This window comes from Caretta caretta, chromosome 6 (assembly GCF_965140235.1).
Source record: "Caretta caretta isolate rCarCar2 chromosome 6, rCarCar1.hap1, whole genome shotgun sequence".
NCBI classification, from domain to species: domain Eukaryota; kingdom Metazoa; phylum Chordata; order Testudines; family Cheloniidae; genus Caretta; species Caretta caretta.
The window spans coordinates 126,380,506-126,403,206 of NC_134211.1; the positions used below are offsets into that span (position 1 = coordinate 126,380,506).

The 22,701-nt window shown below is 42.0% G+C and overlaps 1 protein-coding gene across 1 annotated transcript in view; it reads left to right on the top strand.

The window, feature by feature from the left end:
• The window catches only part of SOS2 (SOS Ras/Rho guanine nucleotide exchange factor 2), a 115,116-nt gene that overhangs the window by 53,875 nt on the left and 38,540 nt on the right, over positions 1 to 22,701 (top strand). Inside the window, exons 8-10 of the mRNA XM_048852831.2 lie at positions 1,562 to 1,660; positions 11,134 to 11,261; positions 11,921 to 12,576. Of these exons, the coding sequence (XP_048708788.1) occupies positions 1,562 to 1,660; positions 11,134 to 11,261; positions 11,921 to 12,576 (883 nt within the window). The remainder of the gene's footprint in view (positions 1 to 1,561; positions 1,661 to 11,133; positions 11,262 to 11,920; positions 12,577 to 22,701) is intronic.

Genomic DNA, 22,701 nt, shown 5'->3' on the forward strand with positions numbered 1-22,701 from the left:
TCTCCGAGCAAATCGGAGTGAAGGCAGAAGAGGTATGGCCAAGCCTTGAAGTCCCATGGACAACCATGAGCTGCCTCTGGCAATTGCAGAAAGAGAGGTCCAGTCTAGATGTCTTAGACTGACAGATTATTTCCAGAAAGTAAAACACTGGATAAATAAGTTTCCATTCCACAGTTACTTCATTTTAAGTGTGTCCATGATTTCTCTCTGCTTTCTTTCTGATCCATGCTTCAAGAAGTCATGTTCCTTTCCCAGGATCCCTTGGAAATTCTTTCTCCTCTTCTTGCCTTCTGAGTTACTGCGTTAGTTAACTGATCAAAAAGTGAAACAGTTTTAGAATCATTTTGGTTGACTAAATAAATGTGAATCCCAAAGTTATTACTAATCGTATTATCCCGTGTATTTAATAAGATCTCCTAATTTCTTTGGCGCGTCGGAGGGGTAGATTAAGGCAGAATCTAAATATCTGGGCCTATGGATCTACCAAGGATCTGGAGGGAAAGACACAGTGCACTTTGAGATCTGGAGAGCAGGAGGTAGCATTAACAGAAGAGAGATGTGAGTGCCACAAACCCTCTTGCGGGGTGGTAGGAGGTGAGGTACTAGAATTTCTTGTGGGGTGCACTTTGGTCAGATTGTCTCTGGGTCCCAGGTAGTCTTTTTAAGCTTCCGTTGCATTCCAGCACCAAATTCTGCAGGAAATTGAAATTTCTTTTGTTACTCCTAGTAAAATATCCATTAAAGAAGTGGGTTTGAGCGTATCTGACTGATCATAATGTTTTTCAAGCTTTATGCCTTAATACTCTAACTTCCCAGACATGACTGTGTGTTTTAGAATTATGTCTGCTTAGTCATGAATACGGGTTCACTGTAGAATTCTGCATGTTCTTAATTTTTGGCTCTTTGAGCTAGTGCTAATTAATAAGAAAAGGAAATGCATAACTAGTCTTTTGTGTAGATATTAAAACCAGGTGACAGGCTTTCCTGAGGAATATTTTGTTAATGCAATGGAAATCTTGATTGAGGAAAAACTTAAGTTTTGTGGCTAGTACAGAAGACATTGCAGAAGTATGAGGTCTGTTAAGGATAAAGGTCCACATGGCTTTGTGTGACCTGAGAGCTGTTTGTAAATTGTTTTGTAGTGAACTTGTTCCAGCACATTGTTTGTTGATTTGTTGTTTCTGGTGAAAATAGAGGTAATCACAGTGAAACTGATAAGTTGTCTATTTTAATGAGGTTGCCACTGCAGATTCTCACCGAGGGAGTTGAGGATGGTGTATCTTGCAAGCCATGGGTGAATTTTTAGTAGCAAACTGAGAGTATGTGTGCACTACCCTCTGATCTGTCCCGCTTTTAAAAAAGCGTGCTTCCAGTATTTGCAATGCCCTCTGCCTCCTGGCTCATCATCCCACCACACCGTACTCATTCAAGCCCTTCTAAAGATTCACTATATCTATATTTCTCACAAACAAATTAATAAAACTCTCGAAAAACCTCTCAACTTCTTCCCTCTTTTTTTTTGACTTATATGTGGTAATAATGCCGCTTTTTTTCTTTTCAGTCTATTGCTGAAGGTTTTAAAGAAGCTGTACAATATGTCCTTCCACGACTTATGCTGATCCCAGTTTATCATTGTTTGCACTATTTTGAATTATTGCAGGTAAGACACTAGTGCAGTTTCATTTAAAGCATGAGTAATTTTAGTTTAACTAGGGAATTAATTTTTATTTACTGTGCATGAAGATAGGATGTGAATATAGTTAAGCATAAATTTTACAGCAGTGATTGCATGGTTAGAAAGTAAACAGATTGTAACAATCTATTATCAATATTAAATCATGCAAAATTCAAACTATTCCAGGCCTCAAAGCCTCCATAAATCTTTGATTATTGCTTGTGTGCTGTGGCATGTTAAACCTTTATAGTAGGTCTATTTTTTTATTAAATTGAACTGGCATTTAAGTGAAATTTACATCAATTTGACAGTGTGCATTGCTTTTAATTCTTTGTTTACTTCTATTTCATACATTTTCCTAATTCAGTAATAGATGGTTCAACTCAATATCCGGGCCTCTCAGCTCAAGGCAAGCAAATCCATCTTATAATTTTTGGAAAACTTGTATTTCACACTCAGCAAAATCAGAATCATCTATTTTGACTATTCAGTAGTTGCTTTGGGTTCCAAGTGAACAAGACCAAGAAATAAAGTAGAATCTTTGAAAGCCTGGCACATTTTCTCCATAATGAGGATAGAAGAAAACATCCACAGCACTCCTTTAAAAAAAAATAAGTAAATTTGGAGAGGCTCTAATAGTTTGTATCTTAAAAAGTGAGGGCATTTGCAAGGATTTGTGGAATCCTGATTTAGTAGGTTGTTAAATTATATTCCTGTAGCATTTTGTTTTCAATAGTTTTGTTACCAAGAGCAAGATTGCGTAGGCTGAGAACTGATGTGGATTTATAAATAATTCTACGTATTGGGAAATCAAGAGAAACAAACTATACAATAAGCAATCTGCAGGTATGACCAAAGATTACCTGTGTATCTAGTGCTGCTTTTATGCCTTGGCAAGGTAGTCCACACAGCAGCATATGTTTTTGTAGGTAGCCCTGTTCATCGCACCTGATAAATAGCATAATAATAGTTGTGCATACCTCCGTTTGTCTGTATTTGTTTGCTCTGAGTTGAGTTAATGGAGACAGGGACCCAGGCGGGATAGACGGTCCATCAAAAAGCAGAAATACAACTCTTGTTGTGAGTATGAGATAAGCATAAATGTGTAAAAAAGAACAGAAATCAGAGTAGCAGCCGTGTTAGTCTGTATTCGCAAAAAGAAAAGGAGTACTAGTGGCACCTTAGAGACTAAATAAATTGGTTAGTCTCTAAGGTGCCACTAGTACTCCTTTTAAAGAACAGAAATGTAACTAGGGACAATGCGCTATCTTGGCTACAGGGAGTGATCTTGGGACACTTGTAGCCTCAGAGATTTTTAATGATTGCAGACCGTGTGCCAAAAATGTTTGCCCATATTTGGGGTAGCGGATGTGGTGCTAAGAAATAGATTTGTAACACATACATGAACAAGTGGATAATTGATTAAACTATAAATATTTCATTTAAATGAATGAAGTGACATTGGGTTATTTCTTAAATTTTATTATTGTATGACTGCTAAGAATTTTTTAATTCAGCGCACAATTAAAAAAATTACATTACCTAAATGTATTGTGTGCATATTGCAGTGGTATGGGGCTTACCTCAGCGTACGGTCAGTTTGTATTGTCATGCAACTAGTACAGCCTTTAAGTTCTATATTGCTAGCTGCTCTTTGTGTACAGTTCCAAGGATGTACTTAATATGTGTGGGAAGAAATAGCAAACTTTGCAACCTAAAATGTGTATCGCATTGTAGCACTCAGACAAGTTAAAATCTACTTAACAGTGAAAAAACTGAATAGAGACTCAGGTTAACAATATTGGGTTTTTCACGTCTTTAATTCTGTTAATGTTAACATTTGCAAACGCTAGTTTAATTTTCACTCTTTATGCTGTGTACTTTTTGCAGTTCAGTCAACTTGTATAACAAAAACATAATTGGTTTTACTTAGTCTCATGTTTTAGCACAGGGCTATAATGTTTGGGTTGCCAACAGCCTCGAGTAATGTTTAAATCCAAGTGGTTTCCTTGTATTTTTAATCTGTGAAAATATTTCTGCTGTTACTAAGTTTTGAAACAACATTTTTAACCACCTAAATTTTGGTTCCAAACACCTGGGCTTTGTTGTGGTTAGAAGATGTACTGTAATTAAGGTGATTTACACTTTGGATGCCTTCATGAAGTTTATAATTTTATTGAGTGAGACTTAAAAGGTAAACAAAATACAGATCATTCTTGATTCTTGGAGTAGCCTGACTTACTTTAGTTAGTTCAGAAGACTTAAGTCTTCATACCAGTAGCCTCATTCGGCTCTACTTTTGCAGTTCTTTTGCCAGCCCTTGGTATGGGGTCAGCGCTAACAGATGTATAAATACAGCATTTGTTTCAAAGAAAAATAACCATAGGGAGAACTTAATCATTGACCGCTGTTCTTTCCCTCACAGCAAAATACATTTTTTTAAATGTGACAATTCTCTGACTTTTTTGTAGTACTTTTATTTAAAGTGTGAATATCTTAACCAATTTAGTGGCCTGTGTGATGCAGGAGGTAAAACTGATTATCTGAATGTTCTCTTGAAGTCAGTGGAAGTACTCACAGTGCTTAAGGCTAAGTACAAACATAAATCTCTGCAAGAGTAGGGCCTTACAGTGTTTAGACAGTTTTCAGCTGCAGGATCTAGTGTTTAATTTAGTGTGTTGTTTTCACTTTGGTGTTCTGTGCATTTGAGGATTACATGCTTTATTTACAAACTTGCTAGATCTTATTTGTTTCATGATTCTAGAAGACTTGTTGCTATTTATATTCCAAAATGCAAAACAGAGAAGGTACTTAAATCTTTTTTAGATACGCTCAGTCTTGTCTTTCTAATCTCATAAGAGACTTTTTGTCTGTAGAGACTTTCAACACACCAATAACTCCTGTTAATGCTAGTGGGAACTACATACACACATCCTCTCATGAATGGAAGAACAGACTGTTGGGTATCATTAACTGTCTTTTACCTTTAAGTGTAGACGCTTGTAAATAACTGCAGAAATATTTTGCTGTGTTTTTTTTTTAGTTTACATAAAATGATCTTGTTTAATTTATAACTTTAAAATGGATGAAGCCGCAAGATGATACCTTGGCAATACTTTGGCAAATTTGTTCTTGATTATAGGAAAAATCCAAAGCTTATTTACTAAGTGTGAAAAGAAAAGGAGGACTTGTGGCACTTTAGAGACTAACCAATTTATTTGAGCATGAGCTTTCGTGAGCTGCAGCTCACTTCATCGGATACTAAGTGTGATGTATGTTGATTTACATGCAAAGATGAACAGAGTACAAGGCTTTGGGGCAGAGTTCTAGCTCAGCTACAGTGATTGCCTCAAAAAAAAATCAGCAATTACCCAGTTATTTGTCCTTGTAAGTATAGGTAGGGAAACACTGAAATCTTGAATACCATTGTATAGTAAATGTTCAAAAAAACCCTAGATAAATTCATGGAGGATAGGTCCATCAATGGCTATTAGCCAAGATTGGCAGGGATGGTGTCCCTCACCTCTGTTTGCCAGAAGCTGGGACTGAGCGATGGGGGGAGGGATAGCTCAGTGGTTTGAGCATTGGTCTACTAAACCCAGGGTTGTGAGTTCAATCCTTGAGGGAGCCATTTAGGGATCTGAGGCAAAAATTGGGGATTGGTTCTGCTTTGTGCAGGGAATTGGACTAGATGACCTCCTGAGGTCCCTTCCAACCCTGATAGTCTATGATGGATCACTTGATTGCCTGTTCTGTTCATTCTCTGTGAAGCACCTGGCATTGGCACTGTCGGAAGACAGGATACTGGGCTAGATGGACCTTTGGTCTGACCCAGTATGGCTGTTCTTCTGGGAAATGTGTTTTTAATGGTGACAATGAATAATAAAGGTTAAAATTTGAACTTCATATTACATTGTGAAAACTTCTGCTCAGTGGTTTTAAAAAAAATCCCCAGTGTTGGAGTGTATTAAGAAAGGTACAGAGAACAATACTTACAATATGTTAATGCCATTGCATGAGTTGTTGGTATTCCTTCTCCTTGAATGCTATGTTCAGCTGTAGTAACTTCATCTCAGAAAGAATGTAGGCAAAATGGAAACAGTCTAGACAAGTACAGCAAAACTATTAGAGGCATGAAAGAGAGGTTTCATGTTTCTGAAGGCATGAAGAGAGGTTAAAAAGAGTAGGACTACTTAACCTCAAGAGGAGAAGATAAAAAAAGCAACTGAAAATGGTATATAAAACAACAAATGCTCCAGAGAAGGTCAGTCAGACACTCCTCTTTATCCTTTCATCTGCGTGCAGATCTGGTCACCCCATCTCAAAAAAGACATATTGGAATTGGAAAAGATTCAGAAAAGGGCAACAAAAATGGTTAGGGGTATGGACCAGCTGCCATGTGAGGAGAGATTAATAAGACTGGGACTTTCCAGCTTGGAAAAAAGACTAAGGGGGGATATGATAGAGGTCTGTAAAATCATGACTGGTGGGGAGAAAGTAAATAAGGAAGTGTTGTTTACTCATAACACAAGAACTAGGTCACCAACTGAAATTAATAGGCAGCAGGTTTAAAACAAACAAGAGGAAGTATTTCTTCACACAACACAGTCAATCTGTGGAACTCTTTGCCAAGACTATAACAGGGTTAAAAAAAAACTGGATAAGTTCATGGAGGATAGGTCCGTCACTAGCTATTAGCCAGGGATGGACAGGGATGCAAAGCCACGCTCTGAAGTGTCTATATCTTCTGTTTGTCAGAAGCTGGGAATGGGCGAAGGGATTGATCACTTGATGATTACCTGTTCTGTTCATTCCCTCTGAAGCACCTGGCATTGGCCACTGTTGGAAGACAGGATACTGGGCTAGATGGACCATTGCTCTGACCCAATGTGGCCGTTCTTATGCTTATATAATACGAGAGCTAGGAGACAACAACAAAATAAATAGGTGATAAATTCAAAAGTGCTAAAAGGAAATCCCTTCTTACATAATTGTCTAATTACCCTGTGAAATTCACTGTCGTAAGGTGTTTGTGAGTCAAAGAGCTTACTAGGATTCAGAAAAGGAATGGGCACTTCTATGAACAACAAGCATATCCACAGTTCCATGAAGATAAAATATAAGGGATGTTAAGCCTTATGCTTCAGGATATAAGGCAACCATTTAACTGACTGAGGTGAGGAGAGAACTTCCCCTGTGGCATATTTGTACATAATTTCCTGTAATAGGAATTTTACATCTTATTCTAACGTATCTGGTACTGACCATTGTACTAGATAAGCCATTGCTGTGTTTCTGTTTTGGTGTGATCCATGTGCTGTGAACTCTGCTATTCTAGTCCACAGGCTGAAACATCAACCACAGACAGGCTGCCCTGCAGTCCTTAGATCTGCCAGGGAACCTGGGTAGATTTATATCCCACTGCAATGTTTGTATTTCCATGTGCTCCATTTTCATGCAGAGGTTTTGGGCTACTGCATTCTTTAAGCTGCAGAACCCTGCACTGTTGTTCACAAGCCCACCCATACAGCCATTCCACTCAGGACCCCCCTCAAAAGATACTACAGGCTTGTCATAGAGGTTCTAAGAGAAGGAATGATGATAATAATAAAGGTGTTTGATCTTGCAGTAATGCTGAGAAACACAGGTAGCCAAGTATAGTCTGCTTAGGAATTCTGCAACTAGTTATCAATCTTAGAATATTCTGTGTTTCAAAATACTGTGATTAACTTTTTTAATTATTGAAAAACTCTACTATCAGATGCACATTAGATTGATTTCCTTGATAACAAATTCAAGAGGATCATAACCTTTCTCTTGCTTCAAAGACATCTACTATAAATATACTGTTTATCAGATTTCCAGACCAGCTAGATCTATTTCAGGGAACTCAGGGTCAAAGAATTTATCTAAATCCTGGACAAGCTGCCAACCAGATTCAGACGGTTGAGAGCCATTCAAGTAAGGAAGGAATGTGACCTCAGCCTCGAGTCCATGAAGACTTTCCTTTATTGATGGACTAGCATATTCTCCACCCTTTTAAACTGTGACTGAGGGACAGACTATGAATTATCCTTTTGTTGATATTTATCTTCAAATCCACTCACTTCAGAGATCTCTTGCATAGAATGGCATGTTACATAGTTGCCAAAGAACCCAAAAGATATTAAATTCTGTCTTTTATCCCTTTTACTATTGTTTAATCATTAGCAGTAGATACAGAGAACGAACAGCAGCATTTTACAGACTCTCAGCACCTTATCTTTTGTAGTCACCAGTGAGAAATACATATGAACAAAAATATAGTTCCTCACCACATTACACAACATTTTTCTTACGTTGAGCGTGGTGTGTTTTCGTGCTCCATAGTTGGAGGGTATAATCACAAAACGCCACTGCTAATCCAGTCTCTGACCTGTTTTGAGCAGAATACTAATCTTGTGATGGGACAACCTTTGGAGATAAATGTAGTCTCGTCCTTCACCACCACAGGTTGATTGGCTCCTTAAGTAAATCTGTACCCAGCAGATTAGCTCATCTAAAACATAAGACAACAGAAAAGTGCTTCAACACAATAAGATAATATTATTGAAGTACTGTCTTTTGGCATTCTATTACATCAGTAAGGAAGAGTGTTTTAACATTTGTCAAGAACTACAGAAACTGTACTCTGCAAACATTGCCGTCAGAGCATGTTCAGGTGCCAAGACATGAGACCAAAAGCAGAAAGACAATTCATTGAACTCATTCTACAATTGCATGGGGACTTCTGCACAGTTTTAGAGAATGTTCCAAGAGATTAGATCCACACAAGATCATCCTTTTTAGAATGCCAGAGGGAAGGAAGGAACTAAATACCACAATTCAGTTCTTAACAAGCAATAGTTGTGTTTATCAGTGGTCAGAAGAACTCTAACGCCCTTCATTTCTATTGTTGGTCATTTTCTTCAGAAAAGAATAAAAAAGTTGACAAAACTGTTGTGATTGTCAATTTACCAGTATTAATATTCTGTCACATCTTTGGCAAAAACATGTTCCTTTTTTCTTATCCTGTGAATAGCAAATAAATTGCACTCCTGTGTTGATTTAGTCTGAAAGCTTGGCTGTAAAGGGCAAGAACTTGAGAGAGTAAAGTTTGCCAGAATAAGTTGCCTGAAGTGGATTCTGAAAACTCAATATGTTGGAAACCAGAAATGGAAGCGATTCCCTATATCTTTACACAAAATGAAAATAGATGCTATGTAATGTCTACTAGCTACAGCTTTAGACTATTTTCTGGAGCTGTTTCACTAAGCTAAATACAACCTTTTTGTCAGCAATGATGATGCCAAAGATGATCTCTCATTTTGGGAAGAGTTTGGAAGAAATCCTCCCAGGGAATCTGAGGAGCAGAATCAGTATATTGTCGCAATCCTTAGCTATATGCATGTTTTAGGATTTCATAAACCTCATGTCATTTTTTTCAGACCCAGTCTTATGCTCTCCCTCCTTTTCCCTTTGCTGTTTTAGAGTCTCTGCCGATGAGGTGGAAAAGAGGGGATACTCACCATGGCAAGTGCCTTATTTTCTCTTCCCTATACTCTTCTCAGCATGCATAATCCTCTCAAATTCTCAGATTTAAAAATTCTTTGATTTCCATGATATACAGACTGGAGAATGTTTGGCCATCTGGAAAATATAAGTGGTAGTACTTTGAATTACATAAAGGGAGAGGGCCCATCTGGTCAATCCTATTGTCTCAGTTACTTTTAGAGCCAGCTAAATATCCTTGCTGAGAGAGCATACTGGGAAAGAAAAAGAAGGCTACTGCCATACTGAGTGATTGTGGGTAAGATTCCTCTTAAAATATACAGGGCAAACACGAGTTAGCCCATAGTGGGTGGCAAATTGGCTTGATTTTGCCCAATAGACCATTCTACCTGAATTTTCTTGTCTACTAAGTTTTTCATGCAATCTTAACTTACAAGAGGAATTAACAGGTAAAATTGTATAGACTCTTCAGTTACTCACTCATCATAATATTCTTATGCTGTTGATATTTTGTGAACCATTTACCTTAAAGAATGTGAAGTTTTCTGTAACCCCTTTTTTCTTACAAGTGAGTGTTGAGATGAATATTGACTATGAAAGCTAATTAGATTTTTGTAAATCAGTGACCTTCTGAGTAGTGGAGAAGGAAAAATCTTGTTTTCCCTAGTAAGTGAAGCAAACATGATCACTGGACTTGATCATTTGTTGCTAGTATTAAATCTGGATTTCAAACTTTGTCTTTGCTAATAGAGAGAATAGTATATGAAGTTGACATTTGCTCTTACCCATCTGCTAGACTTGGTTGAAGTTATTACAGTAATCTATAACCCACTAAGGGCATGTCTATGCGTACAGTGGTGCAGCTGTAGTTTGTGTGGTGAAGACACTCTATGCTGACAGGAGAGAGCTCTCCCGTTGCGTTGGCATAAAAAAAACACCTCTGCGAGCAGCAGAAGCTATGTAGCAGGAGAAGCTGTCTCCCCAGCATAGCACTGTGCACACTACAGCCGATGTTGGTGTCACCTGTGTTGCTCAGGGGGCAGAATATTCACACCCCTGAGCGACATAAGTTTTGCCGACCTAGGCTGTAGTGTAGACATAGCCTAATAACCCTTCCTCGGCTGCTTTCTTCCCCCCTTTCTTTCCTCCCTATGACTGCAGAGGTGTTAATGGGCCACTTTACCTGGAATGATTCCTTAGACTATGTGCTAACTACTTATGCTAAACAATCTATTCCACCTTGCATTTAGTTGTGGCTCCAAGTACCTTTCCCAGCCCTGAAGAAGAGCTCTGTGCTGCTCTAAAGCTTCTCTCTCACCAACAGAAGTTGGCCCAATATTACCTCACCCACCTTGTCTCCCTAATATCCTGGAACCAGCATGGCTACAACTACGCTGCATAGTTAGTTGAAACACTATTAAAGTACTAAAAAAGGGTGCAGTTGATGTAGTACTGACATACAGCTTCAGGACTGTTCCAAGCCTCTAGACTAGTGAGCACAGCCAACTTCAAAGCCAATGATCATTATGAAACAGAACAATTTTTAAGTGACAGGATTTCAAGAATAATATCCTGTAGGGTTTTTTGACAACTCACAGTCAGGCTATCCAGTATAGAATGGGGGAATCTGTCTTTATCTCAGAATCTCTCCCTTTCACACACAAGCTCACTCTCTAGCTATTTATCTTTCAGGATAACTGACAGCTGTGTTTTCATTTCAGTAACTACTTTGACAGGCATTGGTGGTCTTATGGGTGAGGATTGCAAAATCACTCAGCATTGGTTATTGACTTCAGTGGGATCAAAGTCAGGCGAACACTGAGTGCTTTTGAAAAAGACCCTACATATGAATATATTTGTTTTTGTCTGTATATATCTCTAAAGAAACGATTAAGTTGGACAGAAATGGATTTGTTTTGTCATTGTAGCAATTGCAGGAATGCAGTGAAGATGAAGAAGACAGGGAGTGCTTGAAACAAGCCATTACCGCTCTTTTAAATCTCCAATGCAGCATGGAGCGCATTTACAATAAACATTCACCTAGACGGCGGCCTGGGTAAGAATACAATCAAGGAAGCCTCTTGTACCCCAAAGCAAGTTAGAAGGAAGATCTCTAGGGGTGGCAGTGTTTCCCTATTTCCCCCTTCGTTGACTGATGTAAAAAAGCAGCATGTTTTTGTTCGACCCTTGTACATGCCAAACATCAAAGCTAGCAGACTTCAATCTGTTGCTGTTTCAAGAGTATTCACTTACAACCCTCCGTACCCCCTTCTTGAATAGTCTAAAGCCTTGTCTACACCTCCACTTTACAGCGCTGCAACTTTCTTGCTCAGGGATGTGAAAAAAGACCCCCCTGAGCGCCGCACGTTTCAGCGCTGTAAAGTGTCAGTGTGGACAGTGGACCAGCACCGGGAGCCGTGCTCCCAGCGCTGGTGACTGCTCTCCTCGTGGGGGTGGGTTTTTTACAGTGCTATCAGAGAGCCCTCCCAGTGCTGGTGCCACGACTACACGGCTACGTTAATGTTGCCAGAGAAGACATACCCTTAGTCTTTCCCTGGCAGTTCACTGTCCTTTCTACATTTGTGGTTAAGCATGATTAGGGCATATTTAGGTTGGGGAAAAAAATAGCATACAGTGTTAAATTCAGTGGTGTTTTTTTCAGTCTCTGGCAATTAATATGGAAGAAGCTAACCAGATAAAATTGTTTGTTTCTAGGGAGACAGTTTGTCGTTTCTACAACCGCCAAGTAAGAAGCAAGCACTTGGCCATCAAAAAAATGAATGAGATCCAGAAAAATATTGATGGTTGGGAAGGCAAAGATATTGGCCAGTGCTGCAATGAATTCATAATGGAAGGTGTGCTGACAAGGATAGGAGCCAAACATGAACGCCACATATTTCTCTTTGATGGTTTACTGATCAGCTGTAAAACTAATCATGGACAATCGCGGCTTCCAGGTTACAGCAATACAGAGTACAGACTTAAGGAAAAAATTATCATGAGGAAAATGCAGATCATTGACAAAGATGACACTTGTGAATACAAACATGCTTTTGAGCTAGCATCTAAAGACGAAAACAGCATAGTGTTTGCTGCCAAGTCTGCTGAAGAGAAGAACAATTGGATGGCAGCTCTGATTTCCCTTCAGTATCGCAGTACACTGGATCGAATGCTTGACTCAGTGTTACTGCAAGAAGAAAATGAACAGCCACTGAGGCTGCCCAGCCCAAATGTGTATCGTTTTGTAGTGGAAGACTCTGAGGAAAATATTGTTTTTGAGGACAATCTGCAAAGTAGGAATGGAATCCCGATCATCAAAGGAGGAACTGTAGTGAAACTAATTGAAAGGCTAACATACCATATGTATGCAGGTATGCTTTATTTATTTTTTCTGTATTTGGCACATTTTGTAATATCTTATTAATTCTTTAGGTGATGTTTGTATAGCCAATAACATTAATCTTTTTGTCTCTTGCTTGCTTTCCCACTGAATAGCTATTTAAAGTCAAGATGTGTGTGATAGAATAGGGCCAGGAGGGATCACTAGATCATATAGTCTGACTTCCTGTGTATCACAGGCCACCAGCACGCACACACTAAACCCAACAACCAAAATGAGACCCAATTATTACAGCTCACAGGAGAGTGGATTGTTAAGTGCCAGAGGCAGAGAATAGGAGGGACTGAGGTGCATTAGTGCTCAAGAAATGATAGTGATGGCAGGGAAATGATAGTCAGATATACCCCAATAATCCTTGCAAGCAACCCACACCCACATGCTGCAGAGGAATATGACAAACCCCCAGAAGCACTTCCAGACTGACTTGTCTATCCTTCCTGACTGAGCAAGAACCAGCCAGCCACGCACCTGAGAGAGAGAATGGTTGATGGCATCTCAGAACCCTGGCCCACCCCATGTCCCAACTCCAGCTGTGGCCATCCCTGATGTTTCAGAGGAAGGAGATGTTAAAAAACCCTCCTGGAATGCATGCAGAAAAAGAGCACCAGTTAGCTTATTAGGTTAACTTTAGTGACACTTCAGTTAAGGGATAAGAATGAAAGAAATTAATAGGAAATGCAATGGAAGGTAAACTTAATGCTGGTGGCATTTTTGTAACATTTTTCAAATATTTATATGAAGTTTTCTGTTTTATAAGACGGTCAGCTTGGATTGTAGGTTCTGATTAGGTGTTCACATTCTAGCAGCTTTTAAAATATTACTGAATACTCAGATTTTTCCAGCAACGATTGGTACAAAATTCAAAGAGTAAGCCTTCAAAACTCACCCCTATTTTTTACAGCTAGAATTAACTGTGAATCAGATCTTGTTGAGTGACACATCTTAGAAGTGGACAAGAAAAGCAGTATTTAATGTTGATATGTTAAAATTCCAATGTCTTTAATCTGCCTGAACCTTGTCATAAGACGGTGCTGCCTGGTACATCTTCCAGCAGCAGGTTGCAGCAGAATGGTATGCCTCTACCTCAGTTTCCCTTCTTCAAAGTCTCCAGTAACTCCATGTCAGCTTTCTTGCCTCAATAATACCCCTCCTTTGGACCTTTTTTCTTTCTTTTTTTTTTTTTTTTTTTAACAAGAACATAGTCCAAATGGTCTGTGACAAAAGTCCCGAAATATAGTCCATCTATCACCCCAGTGCATGTGTCTTAAAATCTCAAGACATCCAGTCCCTGATGCCCCACATATCCTGCTCTGGTATCTTCTGTCACACCTGGGTTCTTCATCAGTCCTCTCCTTCTTCCAGGACAGCCACACCAGCCCTTTCAGCTGGTGCAATTTCCACCCCTGTTTCCCCCAAAGCCTCTCTGCTGGAAGTTCATCCATCACTTCTTCTATACTACTAACCTCTCATGTCCCAAACAGGCAAGCAGATGGGCCATTCACTGTTCCACTGGCTCCAGTTCTGTAGGTGGAGACATCAGTGGATAAGCACCTTTGCTGCTGGCTTGCCTTCAGCCCTCCCCAGCCTTTGGCTCTGGCTCTCTGGCTTAGAAGTCAGCAGGCAGCTCCCTTTGCTGCTCTCTGGCTTGGGGAGATCAGCCAGCAAATCCTTCTGTTGCTCTCCTGCCTTCAGCCTTCCACCAGGAACCACCTACAGCTTCCTTCAAGGACCTCTTACAAGTCTCCTGGTCTCTGGCAGCTGTCACCTGCCCTTTTCCTGACTGACTCTTCCCCTCTCTCTGTCTCTCCCCCTTTATGTAGCCCAGGTGCCTTCTTTTAACCCCAATTTGAGGAGGCAGCCAATGAGTCACAGGTGCGCTGGCCGCTTCCTTCCAAAGGGCAGTTACCACCCTGTGACAAACATGTTTTCTTTAGTCGTTGTATCATTTGTGTGAGTGCAAAGTGACCCCCGCTTTTAAAATATGGTGGTGTTTCTGTGACTCACAAAAATACTCATCTTTCTGAATTGATTGGTGTGCATTAATAGTAGTTCTTACAGGGTAGCTGTGGGAGTTGTGGCAGCACAGTCATTTATCACCATAGCTAGTAAACCTAGTCCTTGAGCTAGTAGCTGTTTAGTAAATCAAACCTTACAATTACTGTCTTGTTGACATACTAAGGCAATTGTTGTTTGAGGTGGCCTCTGCATATTCCAATTTGCGTAATGCATCTTCCAATGCCAGTGAGCTTCAGGGATCTTCAAGAATAGCAGTGTCCATGGAACTACTCAAACAGCCTTTCATAACACTGTGTGTATGGAGCCACAGGACCTTGCAGTGGTTAGCTCTGGTGGAGGACCTTCACTGGATGCCCAGAAAGAAAAGGAGTACTTGTGGCACCTTAGAAACTAACCAATTTATTTGAGCATAAGCTTTCGTGAGCTACAGCTCACTTCATCGGATGCATACTGTGGAAAGTACAGAAGATCTTTTTATACACACAAAGCATGAAAAAATGGGTGTTTACCAGTACAAAAGGTTTTCTCTCCCCCCACCCCACTCTCCTGCTGGTAATAGCTTATCTAAAGTGATCATTCTCCTTACAATGTGTATGATAATCAAGGTGGGCAATTTCCAGCACAAATCCAGGGTTTAACAAGAATGTCTGAGGGGGGGAGAGGGGGTAGGAAAAAACAAGGGGAAATAGGTTACCTTGCATAATGACTTAGCCACTCCCAGTCTCTATTCAAGCCTAAGTTAATTGTATCCAATTTGCAAATGAATTCCAATTCAACAGTCTCTCGCTGGAGTCTGGTTTTGAAGTTTTTTTGTTGTAATATTGCAACTTTCATGTCTGTAATTGCGTGACCAGAGAGATCGAAGTGTTCTCCGACTGGTTTATGAATGTTATAATTCTTGACATCTGATTTGTGTCCATTTATTCTTTGACGTAGAGACTGTCCAGTTTGACCAATGTACATGGCAGAGGGGCATTGCTGGCACATGATGGCATATATCACATGGTGGATGTGCAGGTGAACGAGCCTCTGATAGTGTGGCTGATGTTATTAGGTCCTGTGATGGTGTCCCCTGAATAGATATGTCGGCACAGTTGGCAACGGGCTTTGTTGCAAGGATAGGTTCCTGGGTTAGTGGTTCTGTTGTGTGGTATGTGGTTGCTGGTGAGTATTTGCTTCAGGTTGGGGGGCTGTCTGTAGGCAAGGACTGGCCTGTCTCCCAAGATTTGTGAGAGTGTTGGGTCATCCTTCAGGATAGGTTGTAGATCCTTAATAATGCATTGGAGGGGTTTTAGTTGGGGACTGAAGGTGACGGCTAGTGGCGTTCTGTTATTTTCTTTGTTAGGCCTGTCCTGTAGTAGGTGACTTCTGGGAACTCTTCTGGCTCTATCAATCTGTTTCTTCACTTCCGCAGGTGGGTATTGTAGTTGTAAGAATGCTTGATAGAGATCTTGTAGGTGTTTGTCTCTGTCTGAGGGGTGGGGGCAAATGCTGTAGTTTCTTTTGGTAACTCTCAGTGGGATCAGAGGGTAATGGCTTGTAGAAAGTGGTGTTGGAGAGCTGCCGAGCAGCCTCTTGTTCATATTCCGACCTATTCATGATGACAACAGCATCTCCTTTGTCAGCCTTTTTGATTATGATGTCAGAGTTGTTTCTGAGGCTGTGGATGGCATTGTGTTCTGCACGGCTGAGGTTTTGGGGCTGTAGAAGTCCAGTCTGCTGTCTCGACCTTCAGGAGGAGTCCACCTAGAATCCTTCTTTTTGTAGTGTTGGTAGGGAGGTCTCTGTGGATTAGTATGTTGTTCAGAGGTGTGTTGGAAATACTGAAGGTCGAAACAGCAGACTGGACTTCTACACAGAGTGCTTCCGCCGACGTGCATGGGCTGAAATTGTGGAAAAGCAGCATCACTTGCCCCATAACCTCAGTCGTGCAGAACACAATGCCATCCACAGCCTCAGAAACAACTCTGACATCATAATCAAAAAGGCTGACAAAGGAGGTGCTGTTGTCATCATGAATAGGTCGGAATATGAACAAGAGGCTGCTCGGCAGCTCTCCAACACCACTTTCTACAAGCCATTACCCTCTGATCCCACTGAGAGTTACCAAAAGCAACTACAGCATTTGCTCAAGAAACTCCCTGAAAAAGCACAAGATCAAATCCGCACAGACACACCCCTGGAACCCCGACCTGGGATATTCTATCTACTACCCAAGATCCATAAATCTGGAAATCCTGGGCGCCCCATCATCTCAGGCATTAGCACCCTGACATCAGGATTGTCTGGCTATGTAGACTCCCTCCTCAGGCCCTACGCTACCAGCACTCCGAGCTACCTTCGAGACACCACTGACTTCCTGAGGAAACTACAATCCATCGGTGATCTTCCTGATAACACCATCCTGGCCACAATGGATGTAGAAGCCCTGTACACCAACATTCCACACAAAGATGGACTACAAGCCATCAGGAATCTGATAATGTCACGGCTAACCTGGTGGCTGAACTTTGTGACTTTGTCCTTACCCATAACTATTTTACATTTGGGGACAATGTATACCTTCGGATCAGCGGCACTGCTATGGGTACCCGCATGGCCCCACAGTATGCCAACATTTTTATGGCTGACTTAGAACAACGCTTCCTCAGCTCTCGTCCCCTAACGCCCCTACTCTACTTGCGCTATATTGATGACATCTTCATCATCTGGACCCATGGAAAAGAAGCCCTTGAGGAATTCCACCATGATTTCAACAATTTCCATCCCACCATCAACGTCAGCCTGGTCCAGTCCACACAAGAGATCCACTTCCTGGACACTACAGTGCTAATAAACGATGGTCACATACACACCACCCTATACCGGAAACCTACTGACCGCTATTCCTACCTACATGCCTCCAGCTTTCACCCTGACCACACCACACGATCCATCGTCTACAGCCAAGCTCTGCGATACAACCGCATTTGCTCCAACCCCTCAGACAGAGACAAACACCTACAAGTACTCCTTTTCTTTTTACGAATACAGACTAACACGGCTGTTACTCTGAAACCTGTGGATGCCCAGAGTGCTCTATCTTGGGAGTGTTGGCCAGATTATGGGTTAGGTTGTTACAGATATTGTGGTTTTACATTAGTTTTAGGTAGGCTTTATTCCAGTGTGCAGTTCAGATTCTCAGACTGGCTCTGGATTCAATTCCAGAGTCCTGGTTACCAAAGAACTTTCAAAATGACACTGGTCTCATGGGGTACAAAAGGAGGTGATTGGTAGGTCCAGGTTTAATTAACATCTTCACTGAGCTGTAAGAAATGATAGAGCACATTAAAGTTTGTATACTCCACTAAATTGGGAAGAATTGGGATTGTCCTTCAGGACAAAAGTAATTACAAAGATACGTGGATTAGAAATAAGGGCAGTAGTACCCAGTGAATAGTACTCACATGCTCAGTGGGGCAGGGGGAACCTCAAAAGCAGTAATTTTAAGTGTTAGGTAAGAGTGAATTAGAAACGAGTTGGGTGAGATGTAATATATTGGACTAGCTTCTATTGGTGAAAGAGACAAGATTTTGAGTTTACACTGAGCTTTTTGGGTCTGAGAAAGGAGCTCAATGTCACATCTAAATACAAGGTGAAACATTGAAGGTGTTGTGCAGGTTTCCTTTGAGAATGAGAACTGAGAGGTCAGATATGGAGTGATCATTTTGTGAAAAATGTTCGCCCACAAGAAGAGCAACAAAAAGGATCAGAGGTCTAGAAAACATGACCTATGAAGGAAGATTGAAAAAATTGGGTTTGTTTAGTCTGGAAAAGAGAAGACTGAGAGGGGATGTGATAAGTTTTCAAGTACATAACATGGCTACTGCAACTCTGCAAACAGAGAAATTAGAAACATTCACAATGCAATGAGGGGAGGGATAGCTCAGTGGTTTGTTCTTTGGCCTGCTAAATGTGAGTTCAATCCTTGAGGGGGCCATTTAGGGATCTGGGGCAAAAATAAGGGACGGTACTTGGTCCTGCTGTGAAGGCAGGGGACTGGACTCGATGACCTTTCAAGGTCCCTTCCAGTTCTGAGATAGGTATCTCCATATTATAATGTGGCAACAAAAGAGGCTTATGTGATACTGGGCTGCATACTCAGAGACATTGGGTCAAAGTGTTGGAAGACAGTAGGCTCTCTCTAGCTCTGGGTAACTGCACCTAGAACATTGCTTTCCATCCTAAGCACCATGTTACTGATGCTTGGAAGATGCTGACAAATTCAAAGCCATTTAGAGAAGAGTGTAAACACTAAAGCAATGCATCCTGCAATATGTAGCTCATGACCAGACTGCCCACTCAGAGTCCCACAGAAGTCAGTGGAGCTCTGTCTAGGCACAGCAGTCTTTGGGCTTGCTAGATGACATAGGATCATGACCCAAGTATATAAAGAAATTATTTAGGAACATGTTGACATGTAATTAGTAATAATAGGATGAAATTAGAGGAAAGTGTAGTTGGAAATGTACACTGTCAGAGAAAACCTGACGGTCAAATGTATTACCCTATGGAATAATCTCACAAGGGAAGTGATGGAAGGTCCCATTGCTTAGGACTTTTAAAAGTAGACTGAGCAAACCATTAGATTGGCGTTCCCAAACTGTGATACATTAGGTTGTTGTTCCGTGCATTCATTTGGCTCAATGTTCCATACATGGAGTTGGCTGATGTGATTGCAGCGCCACTGGCCATTATCTTTGAATACTCATGGTGATCAAGGGAGGTCCCAGACGATTGGAAAAAGGCAAATATAGTGCCCATCTTTAAAAGAGGGAAGAAGGAGAATCTGGGGAACTACAGACCGATCAGCCTCCCCATAGTCCCTAGAAAAATCATGGAGCAGGTCCTCAAGGAATCCATTTTGAAGCACTGGGAGGAGAGGAAGGTGATCAGGAACAGTCAGCATGGATTCCCCAAGGGCAAGTCATGCCAGACCAACCTGATTGCCTTCTATGATGAGATAACTGTCTCTGTGGATAGGGGGAAAGCAGTGGACATGATGTATCTTAAGCAAAGCTTTTGATACATATTCTTGTTGGCAAGTTAAAAAACTAAGGATTGGATAAATGGACTATAAGGTGGATAGAAAGCTGGCTAGATAGTTGGGCTCAGCGGGTAGTTATAAACGGCTCGATGTCTAGTTGACAGCTGGTATCAAGCGGAGTGCCCCAGGGGTCAGTCCTGGGGCCAGTTTTCTTCTACATCTGCATTAATGATCTGGATGATGGGATGGATTGCACCTTCAGCAAGTTCTTGGATGACACTAATCTGTGGGAAGAGGTAGATACGCTGGAGGGTAGGGATATGATCCAGAGTGTCCTAGACAAATTGGAGGATTGGGCCAAAAGAAATCTGATGAAGTTCAACAAAGCAAGTGCAGAGTCCTGCACTTAGGACGGAAGAATCCTATACACTGCTACAGGCTAGGGACCAATGGGCTAAGCGGCAGTTCTGCAGATAAGGACCTGGGGATTACAGTGGACGAGAAGCTGGATATGAATCAACAATGTGCCCTTGTTGCCAAGAAGGCTAATGGCATATTGGGCTGCATTAGTAGGAGCATTCCCAGCAGATTGAGGGAAGTGATTATTCCCCTCTATTCAGCACTGGTGAGGCCACATCTGGAGTATTGCATACAGAAAGGATGTGGACAAATTGGAGATAGTTCAGCAGAGGGCAACGAAAATGATTAGAGGGCTGGGGCACATGACTTGCGAGGAGAGGCTGAGAGAACTGGGCTTATTTAGTCTGCAGAAGAGAAGAGTGAGGCAGGATTTGATAGCAGCCTTCAACTACCTGAAGGGGGTTCCAAAGAGGATGAAGTTCGGCTGTTCTCAGTGGTGGCAGATGACAGAACAAGGAGCAATGGTCTCAAGTTGCAGTTCGAGAGGTCTAGGTTGGATATTAGGAAACACTATTTCACTGGGAAGGTGGTGAAGCACTGGAATGGGTTACCTAGGGAGATGGTGGAATCTCCTTCCTTAGAGGTTTTTAAGGCCGGCTTGGGGTTGGTCCTGTTTTGAGCAGGGAGTTTGACTAGATGACCTCCTGAGATCTCTTCCAACCCTAATCTTCTATGATTTCACAGTGCTTTTTTTAAGGGTATGTCTACACTACGAAATTAGGTTGAATTTATAGAAGTCAGTTTTTTAGAAATTGTTTTTATGTAGTCAGTTGTGTGTGTCCCCACACAAAATGCTCTAAGTGCATTAAGTGCATTAACTCGGTGGAGTGCTTCCACAGTACCGAGGCTAGCGTCGACTTCCGGAGTGTTGCACTGTGGGTAGCTATCCCACAGTTCCTGCAGTCTCTGCCGCCCATTGGAATTCTGGGTTGAGATCCCAATGCTTGATGGGGCAAAAACACATTGTCGCGGGTGTTTCTGGGTACATGTCATCAGGCCCTCCCTCCCTCCGTGAAAGCAATGGCAGACAATCGTTTCGCGCCTTTTTTCCTGAGTTAACTGTGCAGACGCCATACCGCGGCAAGCATGGAGCCCGCTCAGCTCACTGTCACCGTATGTCTCATGGGTGCTGGCAGACGCGGTACTGCATTGCTACACAGCAGCAGCAACCCATTGCCTTTTGGCAGCAGATGGTGCCATAGGCCTGAAAACCATCCTCATCATGTCCGAGGTGCTCCTGGCCGCTTCGGTAACGTCGGTCAGGAGCGCCTGGGCAGATGGGTGCAGGGACTAAATTAGCAGTGACTCGACCAAGTCATTCTCTTTAGTCCTGCAGGCAGTCCTATTGCACCATCTTCTGCTGAGCAACCAGGAGATGTGGATAACTTGTAGTCCTGCTGCACCGTCTGCTGCCAGCCAAAGATGTAAAAGATAGATGGAGTGGATCAAAACAAGAAATAAACCAGATTTGTTTTGTATTCATTTTCTCCCCCCTCCCTCCGTGAAATCAGTGGCTGACAATCGTTTTGGTGAGGTCTGTCAGGGGCACCTTGAAAACTTTAATGGAGATTCAGTCCTGCCTGAAATATCAGAGGGAGGGATAGCTTAGTGGGTTGAGCATGGGCCTGCTAAACCCAGGATTTTGAGTTCAGTCCTTGAGGGGGCCATTCTATGTGGCAGTTGTTTTTGTTTCTCCTTGATGTAAAGCCACCCCCTTTGTTGATTTTAATTCCCTGTAAGCCATGTCGTCAGTTGCCCCTCCCTCCGTCAGAGCAACGGCAGACAATCGTTCCGCGCCTTTTTACTGTGCAGACGCCATACCACGGCAAGCATGGAGCCCGCTCAGATCACTTTGGCAATTAGGAGCACATTAAACACCACGCACATTATCCAGCAGTATATGCAGCATCAGAACCTGGCAAAGCGAAACCAGGTGAGTAGGCAACGTCAGTGCGGTGACGAGTGTGATGAGGACATGGACACAGACTTCTCTCAAAGCACGGGCCCTGGCAATGTGGGCATCGTGGTGCTAATGGGGCAGGTTCATGCCGTGGAATGCCGATTCTGGGCCTGGGAAACAAGCACAGACTGGTGGGACCTCATGGTGTTGCAGGTCTGGGACGATTCCCAGTGGCTGCAAAACTTTCGTGTGCATAAGGGCACTTCCATGGAACTTTGTGACTTGCTTTCCCCTGCCATGGGACACATGAATACCAAGATGAGAGCAGCCCTCACAGTTGAGAAGCGAGTGGCAATAGCCCTGTGGAAGCTTGCAATGCCAGATAGCTACCGGTCAGTCGGGAATCAATTTGGAGTGGGCAAATCTCCTGTGGGGGCTGCTGTGATACAAGTAGCCAATGCAATCAAAGATCTGCTGATATTAAAGGGTAGTGACCCTGGGAAATGTGCTGGTCATAGTGGATGGCTTTTCTGCAATGGGATTCCCTAACTGTGGTGGGGCCATAGACGGAACCCATATCCCTATCTTGGCACCGGAGCACTAAGCGGGCAAGTACATAAATCGCAAGGGGTACTTTTCAATAGTGCTGCAAGCACTGGTGGATCACAGGGGACGTTTCACCAACATCAATGGGATGGCCGTGAAAGGTACATGACACTTGCATCTTCAGGAAC